Source organism: Acartia tonsa, chromosome 2, assembly GCF_053477335.1.
Source record: "Acartia tonsa isolate MP-2025a chromosome 2, ASM5347733v1, whole genome shotgun sequence".
NCBI lineage: Eukaryota > Metazoa > Arthropoda > Copepoda > Calanoida > Acartiidae > Acartia > Acartia tonsa.
This window is the reverse complement of record NC_137261.1, coordinates 21,488,530-21,514,399: the sequence shown is the minus strand read 5'-3', so window position 1 is coordinate 21,514,399 and position 25,870 is coordinate 21,488,530. Positions and strand designations below refer to the sequence as shown.

Sequence of the window (25,870 nt, the reverse complement as noted above, 5' to 3'; positions counted from 1 at the left end):
ATAAGTCTCTAATGTTTTATAATAACGTTTTTTTATTCGTTGAGTGTTCAATCATTTCAATCAATAATTGTAATCTACAGAAGTAGTAATTTGTGTATCATCATTGGGGTTATACATCAATTTGCAAGATATTGTCTTGTCTCTTTAGATCCCTGCAATAATAGAGCATATACAAATTTGGTATAGCAAATTATTACAAGAATTATCTGTAATAGCAACCAAGAAATTAGGTTTTCCTATAACATAATATAAAATCTAAACAACTTTTGAAAATCAATCTTCAAAAATTAAAGAAAAAATATACACTTAGATTTATTAAAGTTAGAGTTTTATTAGAAAAGACAATTTAATACAATATTTTGTTATTTTGAGCACATATTAGGTAATAACTAGCTAAACATTTAGAGATTAGAAATTAAAGGAGGTAGTTCCATTGAGAGCACTTCAACTATAAATTCTTTATTGAGAGCATTTAAATTTTGATTTATTTATTTCCTATTCTAAAATATCAAAATCAAAATGTATTCAAAAGTGACTCAATTGATGAGTTGCTCAATGAAAAGGATAATCAATAATTTAATATCTAATTTTGTTAAAAAACCCTTAATAGAACTACACTTGTAAAAAAATATAATATACTGAAAGGACAATTAGTGTTTCTTATAATATTTTGTATTAAATTCCACAATAATAGAATATTAAGCGCACTTTTGTGGCTAATAGAGACATATAACTGTAGTGCTTGACAAAAGAGAATTTTAGAAATAGTAACGCAGCAACTTATAATAACCATTATGACTATGACAAATAAACCACATGAAAGTTTATAGAATGTATCACTTTTTTTATCAAGTGAATGCCTAAATGTCTTCTTCATGACAAACTATAATATAATTAAGTGTTATATTAATTCTTTTTACTTGTTACTGTTTCGCTATTTATGTAAATAATCTTTCTGCTTTGTAATAAAGCTATTATGACAATATTTTTAAAAATATCATAAATATACACATTGACAATTTTATGCATTGTTTTGGCATTTATAAAACTATTATTTGTTTAGATTTAGTTTGAGACTCTTAAAAATATAACATTATTAATTTAGTTTTACTTAGAGAGATTATCAAATAGATAAAAATAAATTTTATTATTTTATTACTACATCTAGATAAAAATAATATTAAAAAGATTGATTTATAAATAAACCTGTAATAATTAGACGATAGAACAGATAATAAAATAAAAACGGTTAGATATATAAATTATCGTTAATACATAATTAAATACATTTAAAATCTTTTATTTTTAAGTTTTAAATTTTTTGTAACTTTATTTAAGTAATAAATATACTATAATTTGAGATTATACATACTCGACAAAATTAAGGTTACGCATTTTGTAATAAATCAAAAGCCAACCCTGAATACTCAGGTATATAGAAACTAGACAACAGACGATTAATTATGTCTTTAATTAATGGTAATAATGGATATAATACAGTGTTGTATACGTTAATTTAAGATCCATTGTCAAATCCCTCCCTGAAAAGAATAGATATCTAAAATTCAAAGGATCCCGCCCCATTAGTGGAATTTGTCTCAACACTGCTCTGGCTATAATGCTTAGGATGTTCCATGCTGCTTTGCTTGTGTGTTGTGCTTGTTTGTCCAATTAGCAGGGCCCAGGGTATCTTGTAGATGTTATACACAGGATCACAGAATTTAGACATTGGTTCCATATCACAGCTCTTTTTACCAGTGTTTATCTACAAAAAAAAGGTAAAAGTAGCATGCTATCTGCCTGTCTCTCTGTCTGTTTATGTGCATCAAAGGATCTCGTTAGCTGCAGTGTAAAAAATATATATAATTTTTCTACAAATTTGCTTAAATATAGGAATCTCTTTAAGGACATGCTTACATTTTTAGGACTTCATTATAGGAATGCTTCGTTTATAATAGTGTACCTTGTAGTTTCCTTATCGATTATAAAGTTGCTAAAGTTTCTAAATCGTACTTAAACGTTACAGGAATTATCATGGAAAGTTTAAAATAGATAGGACAATAAGAACATTACTAAATCAACGAAAAGAGCAATCCGTTACGGACGGATGAACCGATCTTAATCATAAAAAAACTGCACTGAAAATACAAATGAAATATAATAAGAAAATTGAACAACTCCTAATAAATGGAAAGGCTCACCATTTTAGTTGTTGTAAAATAGATATCATCCTTCATGGCTATGAGTGAGAGCCTGGGTAGGTTTAGTATCTGGAGCAGGTTACAGTTGATTGCAGACCTTACTTCGATGGTGTCAGAGGAAAATGCAATAATAAATGGAAATGCGGGAACAACCTAAATAAGAAAGTTTGAATGCATTAAATATTTAAAATTAAATTAACTTTAGGTTGTGGTAAATTAAATTTGAACTCCACCCCTAGTTTTAGTGTCAAAAAAAGTACACTCTTCCCCTAATTTTTTGGAGGGGGGTTACACCCCCTAAAATAGTTATAAACCCGTTTAGAAACAAACATAATATTACTTTATTATAAGGATGTGTTGCTCCTAAAACCAATATCTATTGATATGTTGAAAGAACCCTCAGTAATTGAAATTCTACCAAGTCTTTTATATTTTAAATGTACTACATCTAAAATCGTTTATCATAATAAAATAATTAAATGGCACTTAATCAGTACTAAAGAACTAATTATTGAGTTAATTTGATTGTGTTTATCATTGTATATTGTAAAATGTCAAACGTATCATTAGTGAAAACATAATTGACGTTCTAATTATAATAACAAGGATGATAATATACGATTTAGTTATTGTTGAACTTCATCTTGAATTCTATGTTTAAATAGAATAATGACTGTGATAAAAAAGTTAATATAGTTCAAATTAAATTCAATAAGGGATAAGATAATGGACGGCAAATATTGATTCATTTCCAATTAGAATAAACAAAATTACCCTGTAAATTAAAGTTATCAGTAGTTTTGGACACAACTAACTTTGAACAAATTTAGACAAAAGTTCCCAATGTAGTTGATCTAAATATTAAGACAACGTCCCCTCCCTCTCTGATTAAAAGCACTGTCTTGTCCTCTTTTCGAGTAAGCTTTGAGTTTGTCAAGTGCAAATTAATTTCTGGTCCAAAATCATCATCCCAAATGAAAATGTCGTCTTTGGTTGAGTGTACATTTTTGTATTTGGTGCGGCAAATTGTTTTGGCGTCACTTCTGAGAGAATTTTGAAAGATTGCTGTATGGTCAAGACAACCACTGAATATATGAGAACAAGATTCTGGTAGAATCTGAATCTGCAGTATACCTGTTTTGGTTGACAATTCCATTGAATTTCTCTGTGTACAATCCATGAATTAGAAACTGTTTCACCCTCCATCACTTTCTTACCCGCACTCCCTGCTATTTAGAAATATATGTTTATTTTATTCTGGGATCTGAAGGGATAAGAAGATAAAATGATGTTCTCCTCTTAAAATTGAAATTATTGGTAGAAAACTTTATACACTTCAGGTTTGTATAAATACTAAATCAACTAAAGGATTTAAAAGGCAACGAATTAAAGATGTTATGCATTTTAACCACCTAATAACGTTTTAGTCATCAATATTTTCGTAGGTTTACTTTTTTTTGTTTATTTCTAATTATTAATTCAAAACATAGAGAAAAAAATAAAAGAGAGGAATCGAAGCAACTAGAAGACGAAAATAGGCAGTGGGCCTAGAGGCCTACTCAGCGCTGTTGCTGCGCTAAAATTTATTGCTATTCCACTACTTTTCAAATGGGAGGATTAAAAATTATTAAAAAAAATATTTTTTTACTTTTTACTATTTCCATATTTAGGGCAAGAATATTAGATTAGATATTTTCGTTTTAATGTTTTAATTAAAAATTACATAGAATTTTATTTTTATTTAAAAAAATTTGTTCATGAAAGATGAATCCTTCTATTTCTAAAAAGAGGGAAATTTTTTTCATATTGAACATTCAGCTGATTCTGACCGCCCACGGCTGTTTGCTAAATATCGCTTTTCTTTTTATGTACATTATTATTTATGATTGACTTACAAAAAGCCCTGGGCGGTTTTTGATTTTCGTCTGCTTCTAAATTTAGGGATGGGGAAGTAGTATTTTACCATAAAAAAGGGGTGAGTATTCATCCTCTTATCCTTTTTCCTTATGATTCAAAATGATCTATTTCAATTCCTGTATCATTATCAGGTTGTCCTTTCTTGCCTGTTGATGTATCTGTACAGGATTCTCCTCTCTTTACAGGTCCAGTAACATCTGTAGAACCGCGCCTACAATAATTTTCTTTTAGTTTTAGATTTTTTATTTTCAGCACAAATAAATATTAAAACCATCATATAAAACCATTTAAATTAATTCAAATACTTTTATTAGGCACTTTCCGTGGAAACTTCTTTGCCTTTGAAAATCGGTTTTCTGAAGAGTGTATAAAACAACAAAAATTATTTTGTCAATAGACTTATTTAAACAAAACGGAATATGGTTGTAACATGCAAAGATGTAATGAAGGGTAATTTGAAGACTAATCTATAAAATCATCGCACATTTTTTTTTATATTTTAACCTGATAAAAAGTGAAGTACAGGAATAAGTTATCAACAGCTCTTCTTTTTCGTCCTCCAACAACTCCTAGAAATATGTAAAAAAGACGATTAGTGTATTGGTAGAAAAGATTTATGTATATGGTAGCAGATTATAGTGCCTAAAGCATTAAATAAAGTCATACAATACAAATGACTAATTTTAGACTAGTATGCATTGTAATTGACCAATGGTAAAATGTATACTAGCCTATAATTTTTCATTTGTTTTGTATAACATATTTTTTATTAGGCACTATTAATTGATTTAATAATATGATTTGATTTTGTTGTCATTATTTTGAGGCAAGCTACTGTTATAATTGTTAACTCAACCCGCAGCCTATTATTTTCATTTCAAACGAAAATGTATTTTGGTGGAAGAACCAAAGTCTAGATGATTTTTTTTCATAAGACCTAATAATATGAAAACCCGTTAAAAGTAAACCTATAAAATCAAATCTAAATTTATATCAACAGGTATAAGGAATCCCATAGAAATTAAATATGAAACGAAATGTTTTATTTATATAATTTATGACTATATTACAATTCACGTGACCCTGTGGCGTTAAATCCAGACTACAAAATTACCACAGTAAATTAAAATTAGAAACGCTGAAACCTAAAACTGAAATCAATAGCCTAAAAGATTGATTTTTAATATTTTGCAAATTAATAAATATTATTAAAGTTAAAACTGTTTTTAAATTATTTAAAATATAACAATCAAATATCTAACATAGTGCAATAGTATTCATAAAATATGAATTACAAACCATCAAAAGTTTATTTTTAGAAATACGAAATAAATAGATTAACTTTACTTATTTGTACACACATTTGTGACTAACACACACATTAAATAGAATCAGGTAGAAATTAAGCTTTGATTTTGAAGTACAGTCAAGTACCGTACAATACTCAGAAAGAGAGGAAACAATGAATTTTTTTGTACAAGTCCCCAAAGTTTTCCAATAACGTTTTCTTGTTCGTTCGCATAACAACTTTGGGGACTTTTGATAAATTTGTATGGTTGGTTTATTAAATTTAGTGTACATACGTTTCAACGGCGCGCTCGTTTCAACCACTAATTGTATTCTACTTAAGGGGTAATTTTGTGTATTAACATTGGGAATGTACATCAATTAGTCGGCCATTGTCTTATCCTCTTTGATCTTTGATAATACTATACTGAAAAATGAATCATATAGTATTGTATTACTAAATATGTAGTGGGATAACTATGAAAATGTAAATTGAGTGTATTTGACACATAGCTGTCGCCCGCAGGTAATACCCACTAAATATGTCTCAATTATATGCAAACTTAGTATATCAATAGTATACAATTTAGTTAATATTCAACAATAAAGCTAAAGGATAATGCTATATACATAGGAAAAAAGTGTCAATTTGATTATATTTTACAAATTGACATTTTGACAAATCTTTCCTATATTGCATATAATTTTGGATGTAAAGTATTATTTTCTAAAAATATTTTTTTTCTGGTCTCTGGTTTGTTCTGGTTTTCTTGTTAGCTTGACCTTAAACTAGCATTTGATAAACGTTAAATTCACTGTGCTTGAATAAATCTCTATGCTAATGAAAGTGATCACCAATTTATACACCTTAAAATTGCCGTACATTTGGGCTTATTTTTGTTATGGGATAAAACCTAAGGAAAGTAAGTATGTAGGTCAAAAGTTTTGTAACTTTTAAATAATTGAATAAGCTTAAAATTTAATCCTGATCCCTGCACAAAAACCTTTTAAGTATTATATTCTTGATCGTCATTTGTATTATAAGAAAAAACAACTTCAATATAAAATCAACTCTTAGGTACTTTTTCTAATGTGATATTAATCTACAAAATTGTTCTAGTTTTTATTGCCAGTCATAGTATTTCATAGTTATTAAAAAGCGTTACAAATGCAAGTCAAAATTGACCTTCAGCCCACAGGAAAGCGAAGCTAAAAAATTGTAAAATGAATGAAACCTGAATATCAGAAGGTTCACTTTCTAGGCTAAGTATTTCTTCTTTGTGCCCTGTAGCTACACTCAACAACTCAAATCCTTTTCTAAACAAGATTTGCTTTTATGAAAACTGATGCCTTTTAGAAATAAAAAATGTTTTCGTGTAAAGACATACAAGGAGATTCAGACATCCCTGTAACATCCCTGCCTGGTCAAACCAAATTATATACTGGAGGTTTCAGTACGACTGGAAATTTAATTTTAATATTATTATCCACAAAAATAGGACCTAACACACCAAAGAAATGGAGGAAATGAGAAAAAAAAGAAAAATAGCTAAAAATCAGATTTATTTGCACTCACTTTTTATACCTAGTACATTATGTTCCAGAAATCTTATGGGTGTTTTCATTCTTGTTAAATATTTACGCAGTTATCTATCGCATCGTATTATCGACAGCTTTCTGGGGATTTTAAAATGAAAAATTGTAGGATTGAAAAGATTTTTAGTTAGCCCCGAGAAACGAAGGCTTGGGCTAACAAAACAGGTATAATTATTAGGATTTTTATTTTATAATTCATTGAAACTTGTCCGTAATACGATGCCATACACGATTTTTTAGTATGGCTGAAAACCGGTTCTAATCCTGCATATATAAATCGGCGTTACCTTGTTCCAACTACAATTCTGATGTCTTCTTTAGCTGTGTCCACACTGTTATCCTTTGTGATTGAGCACTCAGTCTTAGTCTTGTCAGCCTGATAAGTTACCATTTTGTTAATTGTCAAATTAGATAGTTTGGGGAAAAATTGTAAATTAGGGGTACGTGTTAAATAGTGTTTTATCTTTAACTAGCGGCTGCGTACCCCTAGCATATAGGGGCTCTGTATTTGAAGGTGTGAGAAGGACATACTTATAGCCTAAAACCATTAAAAGACTTGAATGTAATGATTAAATTGAATAGCATAAACCACCCCGGAATCTATGTAAAGTTTCCCTGAAATGAGGAACCCAATCGGTTCAGTAGTTAGCGATATCCTTTGCTACAGACAAAAAAAAGCTAACAACATTATGTAATACGATAGAGTCTCATTTCCTACTCCTTAACTTTATTGGGTTTAAGACATCTTCACAATACCTCAAATTTAAATCTTAGAATAGAAAAAAAAGTTTTCTACGAATTTCTATTCATAGGATTAAACCCTAATTAAAGAAAGTACATTTGTTTATTAATGTACTACAAGTAACGCAACCTGTTCAGTTCTGAGCCAATTAATTTCAACCAGATTAGTTTCTACCAGTGATACAACCTCGGGACTCTCCAGAAAATGCAGCTCCTAAATCACGATCATAGTTAATTGCGTTTCTAATTTTGTTCACTAAATTTGGGTTTCTCAGCCTAATCTTACGTCACTATTTTCCCTTCTTTTGGCACATATACATTGTACAATGGGATGATTTCAAGGTGACCGAAAGCTAAATCACCAGGGTAGCTACAGAATACCAATCTTGGATGTTAATGTGTCTATTGAAAGCTATGGGCATAACAAAGAGAAAACTTTATGGATCTTAGGGTCTATCTCTCACCAAGCTCCCACCAGAAAGTCGAAAGTGACATCGATGCGAGAAAAATCGGTCATCTTGAAAGCATCCAAATTTAAAGTAAATATCTGTTTTTTTTCTTATAGGCGCTATGCTTGTTGTATTGTCCTTCCTAAAATACTTTCTTAAATGTAAATATAAGAGAATAATTGGAGATTTTTTGTGTGATGTTTTTGATAATTAAGGGGCTTATCTTTTATCCAAAATCTTTTTAGATAATCATTTATTCAGAAATTGTAATTAATAAGAACTAGAACTTTTCCTCTCTTTATAGAACAACTATTCTATATATCAACACCTTCTTTACTACGCTCAATATTCATATGATTGGCTAAAAATCTAACAGATTTCTCTTCCTTACACTGTGAAGAGTTAGATTAATAAATTCAGGCGGCAATAGTAGCCATACAAAATTTAGGTGCATTTTAAAGACTATTTAGCTTGAAAAGTATGAGTTCTGGAGCATCCCCTACCCCAACGAATAAAAAAATAATGTTGAATACTGAAATACTACTAATCAGACCTGTATTAGTTGGAAACCCTGTATGGTATCAGCTGTAAAGTCTAGCCATTCTTCTGCGTGTATCCAGCTGTATAGCAACACCTTTCTACCAACTATTATGGCCAGTCTCAACCCACTGTGTCTCCTTATCATTTAAAGTAAGGTTTTTTTAAAGATCAGATACAAGATATAGACAGAAAAGATATAAAATTAGAAAAAAATCAAGTACAAGAAATATTGCCTTACATTTGTAATTAATATTTGTATTTGTATTTTGCTATGAATATTTTTAGCTGACCAATATTAATAAACTTAATTAAATTCATACGGTAGATTTGTAATATTTATGTATGTATCATTTTTAAAGAATTATCCTCGAAAAAAAAAAACTATTCATAAACAAACCTGTTAGAAACATTATATCCGTTACAACCCTTGCTAGCCTCGATACTGTGTTCTCTTCAGTTTTACATTAATATTATTATTATGTCTTAGTTAGACCAAAGTATTTAGATATCTATTTAAAGTCGCACCTCTTAAAGTTCAAATAATTGAACACATAGCGCATCTGCTCATCGTTAATGAAGTGGTAAGTTCGAATCTCGACCCAAACAGCGTACCTACTACAAAAGATGTACCTACTACTGCTTTGTAAGATGAGTGACATTAATATTAAGAGCTTGGAGTATGTCTTGGCTTAAAACAGGTGCAAGGCATTACCAGGTACAGTTGGGACTTCCAGAAAAGTGCAATTAAATGGCTGGTTGTCTGTTATAGTTGACAATGTTAGTGATTTGAAACTAACTATAAACTTAGGCACATTGTTATTTTAACTTTTTAAAAATTTATTCCTGCTTTGTTGATACTAAGAGATGTATCAAAACCATTCACAATCATTCTTATTATACAAAATAAGATAAAATATAAACAATTGGGAATATTTTTTTCTTTTCTTTATAATTCTAAGTTTTAAAGAAAAAAATCAAATTTCATTTAATAAAAAGAATGAATAAAAATTTTATTAATTCCATTTATTTAAAAACAGAGTAAATCTCTTAATACTTTAGTTTCTCTATTCTGATGTTAATATCCGATATCTTAAAACTGGAACTTTTGACATTATACTTAACAAAAATGCTTAATTTAAGTTTTCAGAACGATGGAATACAATGTCTATCTTTACGTCTTAGATGAATAAGATATCAGCAATCATGATTTTTATGATTGTAGTACGGCTTCTATTATGATCCAATGGTATTTTCATAACCCTACGTTACCTCCCTACATTCAAAAATAATTTGTGGTGAAGTATTGACAATATATTAAAAACCTTGATGTCATACATATTAGCCAAAATAAAATTTTTTGTCACCTATGAATCATGATCAAATGTTTTATGCATTATATTAAATTTACCTCAGTGTATCTAACCCTGTAATGAATGGCCCTAAAAAACTAATTTATAATATTTTCTTAAAACTAGGGAGACGGCTATACTGCAGGATTCAGTTGTGATATAAGGGACACTGGTATTTTGATTAACCATATCAACACGATAATTAGATTTATCAAATGGTTCAGACATCAATACAATAACACGAGTGGAGACAAATAATCATACATTTTTATAAAATTTTATTCGCTACTTTTTATTTAACGAATATTCTTTCTTAAAGTCTAAACCCCTAAAACACTCCCCCTTTGGTAAAAGTATAGAAACTTTATAAACAGATAATTTCTATGAATGTTTAGAATAAATGGATTCTATCGAATTAATTGACCCTGCTTTTAAATTCTTTATTTTTTTGGAGGGATGGGAATGTGATTATTCCTAAAGATTAAATTTTATAAATATGTCTCCCTTTCATTGATTATAATTATAGAAAGAGAACACATAAATGAGAGACAGGCGGATATAGATTGATTAAGAGGACAGAAAGGGAGTAAGAGAACTTTTCTTATTTTAGAAAAAAACTTATTATAAAAAATCTTTCTTTAATACGAACTGTTTAAATTAAAGCATATAAAACATTTTAAAAGACTTTTACAGGAATCTAATTAACGTGCGAAGCTATCCGTTAATGGCTAAAATATTTTCTATTTTAGAAGCATATTTATAGATAGGATAACAAAGTTGTTGAAGATTAAAAGAAACATAACTGATGATATATATAATCAATATACACACATAGGATAAAATAAAGTTAAAGAGCTCTTAGTAATACCATTTAAGGTATTAATATTTTTTTCCTTATTTAATTCCCAGCCCCAAAAAAATAAAGAAGAGTTTTTGAAACTTGTGTTTTAGGCTTTTTCTGGAAGGCCTCAATGCAAAAATAAAAAGTGTAATGTAAATAGTGACCTAGATAGAAGAAAAAAAAACATAGTTAGATGGCCTCATAATGACATTGATAAATAGATAAAGGTACAGATCTGAACAAGATAGATAGATACGTGTAGTAGCGCAGTATTATTGTGTTTCAATATGTTTGGATACAGAAGAAGAAAATGTGCCTTATGAAAAGATTGGCATAAATAAACAAAGTTGAGAAAATAAAACACATGATTTAAGGTTTAAAAAGAGTTAAGAAATTGTTGAAAAAGAAGGATGGATGAAAAAACGAAAACAAAATTGGTAAAACTAAACCAACATAGTTTACTTGTCAGAGACGTACATACATACTCTAATTATAGAGTAGCTGCAATACTAATAATATTAATTTCCTGAGCTCTTCTCTGCCCAGAATCTTGTTGTTAGTCTCAAGGTCACTCAGTCTGAACATAAATAAATACATTTATTAATACAAATAGGCAAGATCAAAACATTAAAAGATAAGTACCATTCATTAGATCTATGAGTATATGGTAGGGGGCGGGGGATATTGAACCTCATAGTGAAGTGAATCAAGCAAAAACAATAAAAGCTTTCGAGTGCTACGAGTTTTCAATCTATTATCAGGATTATTCTCCATGAAAAAGTTTTTTTTTCAAATTAACTTAGGATTACATTGAGCTTTTCAATAGCTTAACCCCCCTCCCCCGATTTTTTTTTCTTTTCAGGGGTTAATTTTGTTTTATCATCTTTGAGGAATTTATTTATTGGCCATTATCTTATCCATTGACATCCCTAGAGTTTACTCTGTTAAGTTGAAACTTGACATAAAATGTGCATTAAGTTTTCATTTTTTGTCCATTTTGTTGAAATAATCCTGACAAACTTTACACCACTTTTTACTTTAGTTTCAACAAAATTAGATCAAATTTTAGCAGATTTTCATTTTTCATCAGACTTACTTTTTAATATTTTTTAACTAGTGTAAAACACTTTATTTAACTACTTTTTATGCTTTTTAGGGGGCGAATAACTATTTAATCAACTCCTTAACTTTATATGCACATAGACCATAAATGAGTCTTTATCACCTTGTAACATCTGACTATGATAATTCAGACAATAGAGTAACATACTACAGTCAACATTCGAACCAGCTTATAAAAACAGTAACAAGCCCTTTTCACTCCACAGGGGGAGCATAGGCCGCTGACAATTTGTCAGTGTTTCTGTAACAATGTGCCTTTTTAAGGACATGATATAGGGTTGTCAGCCCTAAGCCCTATCATTGCGGTGTAAAGCGTCCATTTGCCCATCAAACAACCAACCCTTTGATTGCACGACCTTTGTCTGATAAGTCCTAACTGTGCATGGTAGTGAGTTGCGCCTGTTTTGGGCCAAGGCATTCCCCCTACTCTAACTATTTATGTCGCGCACCTGACATAGCAGCAGTAGGAACCATTTTTAACGTCTTTAGTTTTGACACGGTGTCGGACCGAGATTTGAACCTATCACCTTTCCGACGACGAGCGGATGCGCTGCGTGTTGAGCCACGGTCGCGAATCAGCCTATAAGTATTAATAATAAAAATTACGCCATACAATACAAATTTCGTCGGTTAGCGAGATCCTTCAGCAAGGAAAAAAGACGAAAAATGTCAAAGAATTAGATTGGGTTAACAATCAGCCAATTGGATTGATCCTATCAAAATTGTAGGTATTTTAGTGAAAAAATTAGATATTTTAGAATTAGGTATTCTTAAATAAGGCATTTTTAGAATTATACATTTTCAAAATTAGGTATTTTTTTGTTAGACATTTTTAGTAAGACGTTATTAAATTAGGTACTTATAAATTAGATGTTTTTAAATCAGGCATTTTTATAGTAGGTGTTTTTAATATTAGCTATTTTTAGTATTTATGTTTTTTAAATTAGGTGTTTTGTCCTCACTCCTTTAGTACAGACAATAGCGTTAAGTTATAGAGTAGCAGTACTACATTTAACTGCCTACCTGCACACATGGACCTGAATACTTTTGTTATATTTATTATAAAGTAATTTAATATAGACAATAGAGTGATGTTACAGAGTTGCAGTACTTCATTTGACTCCCTACCTGTACACATAGACCTGACTAGGGTCCTTACAACTTTTGTCACATCTGAGTATGATGATTCCCAGAGATTCCATGATATCCATCCTTGTAATTGGAGCTAGCGAGAACACCTTTTCTGGAGGCCCGTTTTGCCTAAATTTTAATTTCTAAATTAATATTAAATTTAAGACAATTAGGGTCAAAATTCCATTGTAACTCCTAATGGAATAGCTTGCTTTAATGCTAAGTATATATTTTTTTTTAATTGTTATCAAAACGCTTTTGACAAAGACAAATTTGAACATGCGCTTTATATGTACTAAATATAATCTATAAAAACAACAAGATAGGTGGTTGGGGGGTGGGTGGGGGCTATATTTTCTAAGCTTGACTAGGCACTGTGAAACCGCTCCTTCGGCATTAGCCTCACTAAAAAACTAATAATGTTAAAATAGAATTGTTGTTAAGAAAGATCCAATTATCTAATGTACCCAGATACTCTAAGTAAAGTAAAAGGGAAACAGCATCTAAAGAAGTGTTACAAAGTATAAAGTGCTCTCGTGCTTTTCTTTTGTCTATCTGAGGCCTCAAGAGCCACTTGATGAAATAATAACTGAACCATACTACATAAACACATTAAAAAATCGTCCAAGTCTTTTTTATTCTGATGCTACATCACTGTATTTCTTGATTTCTTTTACTTGTCAATCATGTCAATATGTATTAACTTATCTTAGTATATCCTCAAAGAGGGAATAGGTTTGGGAATAGTTATTTCTCGTATCGTATTATAAACGGCTTTCCGCGGATATAGAATGTACAATTATAAGATTAAAACTAGTTTTTTTAGCCCCGTGGTGCCGAATTGGCTGCAAAGAAAAAAACGAAAAACATTAAATCAATTAATACTAAATTTTAAAAAAAAGTTATCGCGATAGTTCCAAATAACCTGAATAGTTTTCTTTTATAAAGAATCATAAAGGTTTTATATTTTTTTAGAACTAAAAAAAGAAATTAAATACTAGGCGTAAGCAGGCGAGTTTACTTACATGTAGGTTTTTCCTCCTTATTTTGTTGACCTAATTATTTTAAATAGCCTAAAACTTGCTCAAAACCGTTGTGAAGCATCACTGGAAAATGATATTTTGAGATCTTACTATTCACAAACATACAAATTAATCCTTAGATGTAGGAGATAAAATTAAATACCTTAGAATCCAGCCACCTTCTTTAGCAACAACAAGTAGGCCAACTCCTGCCCAAGAATCCCCTGCTATTATTTCTATCTGTAGGCTTGAATGGACACTGAAATAAAAAGAAATATTAAAGTTTAATAATGAAATAACTTCAATGTCAATTTTTTTAAACAAAGAAAGAGCGAGGATAAAGAAAAGAGTCATTATACCATCGATTGTTTAGTTAGTCAAAGTTTCTTAGGCTTTAGACCTAAGTCGTCATAGAGTAGGCTAAGACACTATTGTATAGCCTCGTGGGCCAACTTAAGCTTCATGTTACACATTATGACTTAATAATATCTTTAATCCATTCAGGGATAAGGGATGGGAAACGTAAGAAAAAATTATTCCAGGCCTATTTTCCAACTAGGCCTAAAAAACTAGTTTCGGGATGACGCAGTAGTTAGATTTGAAAACTATGAACAATGATGAAATAGCTATTATATGAATGCAAAGAAAAAAAGTATAGAATAGAATTCAGGTAGTTGATTCCACCTAGCATAAAATATAATAAAAAACTTTTCAAAGAACCAATATGTTAGTGGGTTTAAGTAGAATCCCGTTAAGATGGTCATTACTTCGCCACCCCCCCCCCCCCCATTTAAAAAAAAGTTTTTTTTTGAGATGGTTAAATCTGATTTATTTTCAAACATTTTAAGGGGGGATCTACTTCACCCCAAAATTTGTATATAGAAATAAACACCGCTTTAGCCCCCCAGCTTTAATAAATAAATTAAGTAGAATTGAATAAGTACATGGGTAACATTCTATCAACTAATTGTTCCATAGCATACATATAAATTAAGAATTAAAAAAAAAATAATTTTACGTTAAAAATTAACAGAAAAGTTTAATTAAGTGTGCAATAATTTTTACCAAAATTAATGAAAATTTTTTTTAACAAAACACAGTACACTTTTTATTTACATATTGAACAAGTTTTGTATTTGTAATCATTTAGGTGGGTTATCAATTCCACATGAAATATAACTTTTAAATTGTCTAAAGACATGAGTTTTTCACATTTTTCTGAAGTATAAAATGTTGAATCCTACGCAGTCTTCAAAAAACGATCTCTCTGTTTATGTTTTGCTATATGGACATTTATTAATGTGTAGATTTAATAATAAGTTGATGTGATTGAACATCATATATATTGTAGTCAATCTGATAGCAGAAAATTTCCATTGTTTTCATTCTAATAGCAGAAATTTATGTTTGCTTGAATTAATTTAGCCAATTAGGAACTGGGGGAAGCGTTGGTTATTAATTAATTGGTTAATGCTAAAAGCAAGTTTCATGCTATTGGATATTAGCCTACAGCCAATAATGAACTGGCGAAAATGAGTTGATTTTATAGGCAAAAAAGAAAAGTTGCCCCATCACTTTAAAGGACGCCTGGAAGAAATAACACACTCTAACTGCTGAAAGACTGCCACAAGAAGACCCAATACCCCAAATTATAAGCCTTCATCTTCAATAACAAAAAAGTTCTAGGCATTTCAAAATAGCATTTTATGTACAATGGAATTTTTGAAAGATTTCCAATGCTCATAAAAGAAAAAACAATATTAAATTACGTTGCCTAGACATAAAATTATAACCTTTTCTTTGTCAGAAACTTAGATTGCCTGTAACTGATTACATTTTTACAATAAAAACACCACATTTCATAGTCAAAATCTATTAAAAAAATTCGATTTAAATTGCATTTTTAAACGAAAATCATAGCGGAAACAAAGGGGTAAACTTAGCTGTGATTGGTTGTTAAGCTGATTCAGCCTTCTGATTGGCTACAGTACATTCGGTACAACGCAAGTAAAACTTAATTTTTTTTAATGATTTTGACTATAAAAATGGGTATTTTTATTGTAAAAATATAATTAGTTACTGGAAACCTAAATTTATGACAAAAATAAGCTTATAATTTTGTTTCTAGGCCACGTAGTTTAATTTTAAAGTTTTCAACATGAGCATTGCAATTCTTTCAAAATTTCCATTGTACATAAAATGCCATTTTAAAATGCCAAGAACTTTTTTGTTATAGAAGCTGAAGGCTTCAAATTTGGGGTATTTGGTCAACTTGTGGCAGTCTTTCAGCAGTTAAAGCGTGGTATTTCTTGCAGGCTTCCTTTAAAAAGGAGGCTGAGACCTAATTTTCGGTCAGGTTTCCCATCCCTTATCCCTGAATCCATTTTTTCCAACTGGTATAGCAGTACTAGGTATAATTTTAATATCGATATGATACGATTTAGAATATACACGGGTTATCTAGGTGTAAATATTACCCAGTGAGAAAGGGGACAATGGGCTGTTTATTATAATAGTCCCCAAAGTTTTATAATAACGTTTTCTTATTTATTGGCTTAACAACTTTGGTGACTATTGATTGGTTGCTTCATCACGTCGCGTTTTTTTTTCCGTTTCAACCAATAATTTAATACTACAGAAAGGTTAGTTTTGTAAATCATCATTTTTTCGGCCGTTGTCTTATCCCTGAATATTACCTCTGTGGATCCCAGGGCCTGGATCCTGTGACTCCTCTGTCCTTCGCCACTGACACATTAGATACACGCTCATATTCACTTGCACCTAAACAAATCATTGAACTCAAAATAGTTATAAAACTATGAGAAGCTGTACTGGAAGGAAGGAACATATCGGTTCAGCGTTAAGCAATTTCGTTTGGGACAGACAAAAACGACACAAGCCTTGTTACTTTTATACAAGGATTAGGTATTTAGAAATTCAAATACATTACAATTTGGAATAACTGGTTAAAAATTATTTCATTTTGGCGAAAAAATTGAAAATTGAAAATCATTTGAATAAATTTACTAAACTAATAGAGTTTGGCTGCTCTGGAGAGGGGGGGAAGGGGAGGAATTATGCTAATTACAAAATTTTTCTCTTGACATTTACAATATTAGTTAATCTATCAATATCCTATTGGTCTCATATTTTGCTCTTTAACTTACCACTTTTTAATTATATACTTAAAGGGAAATTTAAAAAATTAGGTATAATGTCATAAGCGAAGCAACAGTAACTGTATAATCATGTCTTAAAATCTAAGTAATCAACATGCATTTATTTTTTGGACAGATACATACGAATTTGAAAGGGTAATGTGCGTATGTTTGACCGTCTGATTTGTGGAGCTTCGTTTTAAAACAGGGAAGAGGTGATACAATTTAAGTTATATGGACATTTGTAATAATCTCTTACCTAGAGACTCCAGCTTCAGATTCTGACCAACTTTCACAAATATATCTTTTCTTGATCTCTCTTTCTTTCTGCAAATAACAAATATGTTCTTACATTATTCTTATAATTATATATTATAATTTCTATTATATATGTAACCACGTTCATAGAATAATGGAATATAATAACAAGGATGACACCATCCATACAAAAATCATTGATGGAGAATGAATGATGATTATGGGCCAAGAAAGTTAAAAACTAGATGCTCTTCGGTATTTTAACACCAAAAAATCAGGAGTCTTTCCTAAATAGCAGCCGAGGAAATCATATGGTTACGGACAAACGGACGGACGAACTGATAAAATAAAATACACACTAGGTGGAACCAGTGTTAGACATCCATGCAAAGTTTAATTGATACATTATCTGATTTAGGGTTTTAAAATGCAATGGCAAAACTTTTGAAACTGTAAACGATTAAAAGGAATAGGGATAGATTAGAAGCATTAGGACGCTACCCTGAAAAGGATATCTCAAAAGTGTAGTGGTAGGAGATATTTTACAGAACAGACAAACGGACATATACTTAATGTATCTAAAGATATTCCAAAAATAAAATGTTTAATCTTCTGCTTTATTAGAACCGAAAAATTAATGGTTACAGGGATTTTATCTTGGTACTATAATATAAATTAATGTTAGTAGTAGTTACTTTGTACATCTAACAAGGATGACTACATTTATGTAAGCTCAATAAATCAGACAATAATTCAATAAAACAGTATAAATATACATAGAGTGACATAAGCATAATAGTTTCGACAAGTCTGAACAAAATTAAATGTTTAATAAAGAAATGATCTATTACTCTGGTAATGCTTAAACTTTCACTTTTCATTATAGACTTTCTGCATTTAAAACATCAATTTTCATCACAGGAATCCAATCCCAAGTCATATCATAAATGAACATTCTAATAGTAATTCAAGATTTGCTAGTTTTCCCAATACCTAAATATCAATGTGATTAAAATTTTATAAAAATTACTATTTTAATATGATTCGACAGTCATATTCTAAAAAAAGAAAATCTTCTCTTTGAAAAATATAAAATAAAAAGCTGAATTAAACTTTACAAAAGTTAAATATAAAACTGTATTTGTTTCAAGATGAGGCGGAGGAAAGGAAATGTGTTTTTATTCCCAGAATATCACAAAGCCTAAACTTTACACTTTCAAGAATTCTTTATCTTATTAGAAAAGATCTTAGAAATATAATTTGAGCTTCTCTCTGCACTTACATAATTAAACATACGAGAACATTTTATTAAAACCAAATTTTCTATAGCTTCTTTCTTATTCAAATTTAAAAAAATTTAAATAGAGAAAATTAACATAGAATAAGCTAAGAGATTAATTTGAATTTATTGTATAATTATAAATATGATTCATATGATATTTGAATCAAGATGCTTACCCTTTACAAAAAAGCCTAAAACCTGCAAAGCTTCCATTAAAATGACTCTTAGCCATTTAAGGTTGATGTTGCTACGGTTGAATCAAAATTTAATAGCTGCGGCTGAGGTTTTGAGGTGATTGAATATAATTTTTTTCTTAATTATACCAAAAATAACAAAGTTTATCTTCTGTTCCTTAAGTCTTAAAACACATTACCTGTGTAATAAATATAATAATGAAGATGATAAAAGTCCCTCCACAGATTATGACGAAATACGATAGAATAGCCAATGAGAGGCCAGCATAAATTTTATACTGGCCTCTCATTGGCTATTCTATCGTATGACGTCATAATCCTTGGATCGAGGGACTTTAATCATCTTCTATAATAATCGTTGATGTATAATCCAGACAACTACCTGGCCACGGTCTTGTAGAACTTTTTCACCAGCTAGTAAACTGCTTTGTACTCTTCTGTAGCTACTTGTTTGTATTAATATTTACGATACTATTAGTTGATATTCCAAGACCCAATCATTTGACCCCTTTCCCTTATATTGTTTTACTTTAATACCTGTGTAATAAAGAATCTCCTTCCGCAAGATTAATTCTTTCCCTTGCTGGTCTACTGTCCTCACACATACCATACTGCTCCATACTATCCAGCAGCAACAACTAAAACATTTAAGAATTAAAGAACTAAACTTGTGAGACTAATATCTAAAGAAAACAGAAGCTAAGAAAATTAAAACCTGACCAAGAATATCAAGCTACTTTAGATTATAGTAAGGGCTACGCCCCTAAAAGCCTCCAGAGGCCCTTGACATGGGGGGACCCCCCCCCCACCCCAATTAAGTTTTCCCATGACCTATGATAAACTACCCTGTAAAGGAGAAACCATATCGGTTCAGTGTTTAGCGAGATCCTTCAGTACACACACGCACTGATAGAGATCCTGTAACTTTATTAAAAGCATTAGTACTTTTCTGTAAGGAAACTTTCAATATTCAAAAAAAATAAGTAACCACTTGAGTAGTTGGCATCTTGGTACTAAGCAGTTAAAAAATATTTTGTCTTAGATATGGAATTTAGATATAATTGAGTTACTAAGACCTCCAGTTGACAATTTTATTATTGCAGATTGTTGCCAACTGATAAACATTGCCTTTAAATATATTAAAAATAATTGCTTATTTATTACTAAATTAATTTCCTTACCCAAATGGAACGTTTTAAACTCTTTTTTTATTCATATCTATGCATTTTTGTTTCAAACTATAAACATATTTTCACATTTTTCTCATATACAAATGACGTTAATATCGAGAAAATTGAAAAATATTTTTCTTCTCTTTTGTTTGTTTTCAAGTTAAAACTTATGAATGGAGAGAAGGTGAAAATATTTTTAATTTTTAAACGTTGTTTAGTCTTATCTATAAAGATTGGAGCTTTATATATTAAACTCCGATCTTTACTCTTATATAACTGAAGGGAGGAAGGGAACATTGGACTGTGAGTTACAGTTGTTCCCAAAGTATTAAAAACTCGTTATCAAATTCTTTGGCACAAACTTTGGGTAATTAAAAGAACTTTGATTGGCTTGTAGTGCCAAACTTTTTCAAGGAATAATTTTTATCTACAAAGGTTGACTTTTGTTTATCATTATAGGAGATTTTATCAATTTATCTCCCTATTCTTACCCTTTAACACAACTTATCTTTCAAGCAGATAGGCATACTTATTTTTTTTTCAAAAGTCTGTGTGGCATTACTCGATTTTATAATCTAAGGACAATGTTGAGTTTTTCTATTAACAAGAATCAAAACAATAGAAATTAAATTTGCCATTAAAATTTCATGAATTATTAAGTTAATATTAAAATAAAAAAAAACTCTATTTTTCAATGCGGTGAATTTAAATAACAAAAAAGTTTTATGGAAACATTTTTTACATGGATAATTGCTCTTTTCAAGTTTCAAAATTTAAACAAATTTAAAATTTAGCACGTAAGGATTTGTTAAATGTGTCTATAGGCTTTATGACATGGGTGAAAAATCTTATGGCTATTAAACTTACATTAAACAAGTTGAACAATATTTAAAACTCCAACATTTTTATAATTTTACAAAAAATTATTCATATTATTTTTCTACATACTTAGAGAAATAACAGAAACCCTATCATTAAGTAATTATTTTGCATTACTTGTAAGTAAAAACTAAAAAATCAATGAATTTTCTTTTGCTGTCAACTTTCTGACATTTAAACTAAGCAAACATTGGTATTCCTTCCTTTAAATAACTAGTGAAAAAAACAAAGATAATAAATACAACTTAAAGTATTAATTATAAGTTTTTAATAAATTTACACAGCTGTCTAAAAGCGTATTTTCACAGTAACTTTGTTAGGTTATTTTAGGTTCGGCAAAAGTTAACTATTGCCCCGTTGGGTTAACACATTAGCCCCGCAGGATCAGAGCCCCCCGCATGATCTAGAAATAGAAAAAAAGCTACTGTGAAAATACAACGAAACCCTCTAATTCGTTTTCTTTCCATGATCCTATATTTCTAGTACATATACCAATTTTATCAAAATATTGATTAATTTTCTTTCAAAAATTTTATTTAGTTTCTAGAATTTTCAATTACTCATAAAATTGCACTTTTATATGAATTCAAGATTTTCAATTCTATTATATTGGAACTAACAAAAGAAAGACATTAAAGAAGGGTATTGAAATAATTATACTTACAATGCATTTTTTTGTGAATTTTTTAAGCACAAGGCTTGACAGTCGACAGCTATACTAATTGAGTAGCACTTCTTATGAATGAAAATTTTCAAACTAAATCTTACACACCATTCAATTTCACATACCAAGGTTTTAGAATATCTGTAACTTACTCATTTTCTTTGTTTAGTTTAGTTAAGTTGCGATTTTTTTATTTGGTTCAATTCATTCTTTTGTGGCAAATTGTTTCAATGACTGTTGTTACAGCTGCGGCCAAAGAATCTCACAAAAAAATCTTTCTCACCTGAAATGTTCGTTCTCTTTTAGTGGCAAAAACTTGAGTGTTGTATGTTGCCTTTTCACCATTGATGCATTTTACCAACAAAAACCTCCTGAAATTCAATCAATATTTTAATAGTTTCCAATAGGTAACTAAATTTTCTTTATTTAAAAAGAGCGGGCATTATGAAAAAAAAAACACTATTGTGAGAAGTCAGGGAGGACAATAACCTAGGTATATAGAGCAGCAACACTACTAACCTGAATTATTGATGATCAGTAAAGCCACAATGGTCAGAAGACATGGAGGAACAAAAACCCAGGTATATAGAGTAGCCAAAATACTAACCTGAATTCTTGATTATCAGTAAAGCCACTGTGGTTAGAAGACAGGAGGGACTTTAACCCAGGTATATAGAGTAGCCAAAATACTAACCTGAATTTTTGATGATCAGTAAAGCCACTGTTGTTAGAAGACAGGAGGGACTATAACCCAGGTATATAGAGTAGCCAAAATACTAACCTGAATTTTTGATGATCAGTAAAGCCACTGTGGTTAGAAGACAGGGAGGCACTATAACCCAGGTATATAGAGTAGAAACACTACTAACCTGAATTATTGATGATCAGTAAAGCCACTGTGGTTAGAAGACAGGGAGGCACTATAACCCAGGTATATAGAGTAGCAACACTACTAACCTGAATTCTTGATGATCAGTAAAGCCACAATAGTCAGAAGACAGGGAGGAATAAAAATCTAGGTATATAGAGTAGCCACACTACTAACCTGAATTCTTGATGATCAGTAAAGCCACTGTGGTTAGAAGGCAAGGAGGGACCATACAGAGGCACAGATTTCTCTGATCAAAATTTGCTTTCAAATTAATTTGTAATATGTTTGAAACTGCTTTAGATTCATTGTGCATTCAAATTTTAGTAAGAGAAGGTGGAATGCTTTTGGCTGTAAACAGAATTTATATTAATTGGTATTGTGAACATATGTAGAACTTCAAAAAAATCTTGCAATCAAATGGTGGGTTTTCTGTATGATAAGTTTTTATTAAAGCCTGATCTAAGTAATTTAAATTTGATACACAAAAAATATATCAATTATCATTTGTTCAGCATTATACATTATAAAAAGAAGCCTCATCATAAGATATCACATACCTAAAAAACCAAGATACATTAAGTAAATCTCAGTAAAAAATGTATATGTATTAAGCTTGAAGGATGAAAATATTTTTCTTTAATTATTGTTTCTTATCAAACTCAATGGTATGACCTTGAAAGTTTCCCCTCCCTTCTACTATTTAGGCTTCTATTAGAGCAAGATATTTAAATAATTTTGTTTAATTTATTTTTCGTAAAGATTTTCCGACACATTTGGATTCTTTCCTTCACAATTACCTTTCCTTCAAGTGAAGAAGAATAAATTGAACAGTCCAACTAGCATGTTAGGAAATGAATATTATCAATTTATCTTGCTCAGCACTGATATCCTATGAGAAGACAGGAGTATCCATGAAAACTGTGTAAAAAAAAGTATACAAAAAATTATTTTTTTTTGACAAAACTACAAATTCATCAAATTATCATATCATAAATAATATATTTTCTTCAAATCAATATATTATGAAACGAATATTATTAAATTTTAAAGCAGTATAAATAGATTAATTGATGAATTTGAATGAATTGACAGTAATTAGAGGAATAATGATGTTACATGATCAACTAATAGATTATTTAAATGCAGAATAATTTTTTTCAATTATCATATATTAAACTTGAATCTAGAAAGACTGCTAAAATGTATTACTACTGAAAAAAGAACGTATAGTAAGATAATAAAGGTATCTGATACAGATAGCAAAAGAAGTAATTTGACAATATGTAGTGTACTATCACTATCAAATATTCATATTCTCTAATAAAAGCTCGTTTGATATAGCCACCGAGCCGGATCGGGGTGATCCGTATTTAATAAATTAATATTTTTTTTCAATTAGTTTTAATATTTTATTGCAAAACTATCATGAAAATATTTTATGATTATTTTTAAAATAAATTAGATATTGTTATATATGAAATACACCGTATTGACACGGCCAAAAGTTATAAAGTTGTACCGGGGCGTATGGATATGTTGCCTTAAAAACATATAGGTGACAATTTAAGGAAAATTAAACATATCATTAAGATGTGTTATTTTGGGGATTTATGACAGCAATATAATTGACAAGATTGGAATATGATTACATTCGGCCCACCTCGGATCACCTTTGGCGCACCTTGATCTGGCTCACCACTAAAATGATTTAAAGATCCAGCTCTAATTAATTATAACTTCTTTTATAAATAGAAAAATGTATCTTACACAATTATGAGCTTAATCAATAAACTACCTTATTATAGCATTATGTATATCATATATATTCATTAAATAGCTGGATTCAGAGCTAGAGATATTTATTAGAGAAAATTAATCTTAATAACATTTTGCACTGGGATTCCTGTGACAAAAAGAAATAAACTTAAACTAGAATATCAATAAGATTTAACAGAAAATTCGCACGTTCATTTTTAACCTGTTATACAATTTTTACACAATTTTCATCATTTTCATTTGTCCCTTTAGTTATTTTATTTTGAATTAATATTTTATTTTAACTAAAACCTATTTAATTTCTTTAGTAGAAGTTTCACGATATAGGTATTACAATGTATTTTTTATTTGTCAAGAGTGCTTCCGCTTTATATTAATTGATTTTTTTTGTCTTTTTCATATTCCTTATTCCATTTCTTAATTGTATGTATCTATATATCGGAGGGTATTTTATATTGTAATAGGATTTATCTTTTCTAATAGGATTATATAACTTATACACTGAGGCAAATTAGTCATTAAAGTATAAAATAGTACATAAGTTACTTTATAACTTTACTAAAGCTATGCCCTCAGAAGCCTCTAGGGAAGGTGGGGTTGGTAGTCGAATCCCACCCGTCAATTTCGATTTAAAAAATATACAGAATATTTGTGCGGGGAGTAATTTTGTTAAAGGGGTTATTTCCCTTAGGAGGGTGGCGATACCCTTTCCCAAAATAGTAAAAAAACCTTTCTTGGACGCCACATCGGTTCATAAGTTAGCAAGATTTTCCGCTACAGACAAAAAAACTTACTACTTTATATAATAGGATAAGCAAACTTGATTTTTTTTTATTTAAAAAAAGTAAAGAATGTTGACAAGAAAAGTTTAAAGCTTTGTAATTTAATATATATATCAATACTTAAAGTATACTGAGTTCGACTTTTCTACAAAAATAATTTCTGTATATATTTAGACCATTTAGATTCGTTTCGTTATTTAATTTAATGTTTCACATAATAATGAATGAATTTCTTGGTTTGAAAATTGAAATGCTGGCGATTATGAGAAATGCTGTTTTGGGTGCTTAGCTTCTCTCCAATTAAGAACAAGAGATAAGTACGTCCAGGCATAAATACACAAACCTACTTTTATTTTGGAAATTTATTTTTTAAATGATTAAAATAATGTTAGCCTATCCCTTAATTTGAGTTTAACACTTTAAAGACCCCCCCCCCCCTTAACCCACAATTTTAGCCCCTTAGTGAGTCCTCTACGCTGCGGGAGACCTATCCTTACGTAGATCGAATCCTCTACTTGATCCCACCTGAATTAAGCTTTAAATCTTTTTTTTCTTCATCTTGAAATAAACCACAAAATTTTGTTTAGGTATTCAATTTTAAAATCTGTAATTGTTTATATATTTGTTATATGTTTGTT

General features: G+C 29.8%; 1 protein-coding gene across 1 annotated transcript in view; it reads right to left on the bottom strand.

The window, feature by feature from the left end:
* Positions 1 to 311: 311 nt before the first annotated feature.
* The window catches only part of LOC145306646 (GTPase-activating Rap/Ran-GAP domain-like protein 3), a 36,360-nt gene continuing 10,801 nt past the window's right edge, over positions 312 to 25,870 (bottom strand). The window contains exons 7-24 of the mRNA XM_080148935.1: positions 22,849 to 22,925; positions 22,087 to 22,174; positions 19,626 to 19,726; positions 17,614 to 17,681; positions 16,893 to 16,977; positions 14,360 to 14,455; positions 13,172 to 13,303; positions 11,450 to 11,498; positions 9,129 to 9,184; positions 8,745 to 8,868; positions 7,873 to 7,956; positions 7,289 to 7,377; positions 6,641 to 6,722; positions 4,623 to 4,687; positions 4,238 to 4,329; positions 3,336 to 3,430; positions 2,202 to 2,354; positions 312 to 1,765 (exon numbers count right to left, since the gene is read on the bottom strand). Of these exons, the coding sequence (XP_080005061.1) occupies positions 1,559 to 1,765; positions 2,202 to 2,354; positions 3,336 to 3,430; positions 4,238 to 4,329; positions 4,623 to 4,687; positions 6,641 to 6,722; positions 7,289 to 7,377; positions 7,873 to 7,956; positions 8,745 to 8,868; positions 9,129 to 9,184; positions 11,450 to 11,498; positions 13,172 to 13,303; positions 14,360 to 14,455; positions 16,893 to 16,977; positions 17,614 to 17,681; positions 19,626 to 19,726; positions 22,087 to 22,174; positions 22,849 to 22,925 (1,743 nt within the window). The 3' untranslated portion in view covers positions 312 to 1,558. The remainder of the gene's footprint in view (positions 1,766 to 2,201; positions 2,355 to 3,335; positions 3,431 to 4,237; positions 4,330 to 4,622; positions 4,688 to 6,640; positions 6,723 to 7,288; positions 7,378 to 7,872; positions 7,957 to 8,744; positions 8,869 to 9,128; positions 9,185 to 11,449; positions 11,499 to 13,171; positions 13,304 to 14,359; positions 14,456 to 16,892; positions 16,978 to 17,613; positions 17,682 to 19,625; positions 19,727 to 22,086; positions 22,175 to 22,848; positions 22,926 to 25,870) is intronic.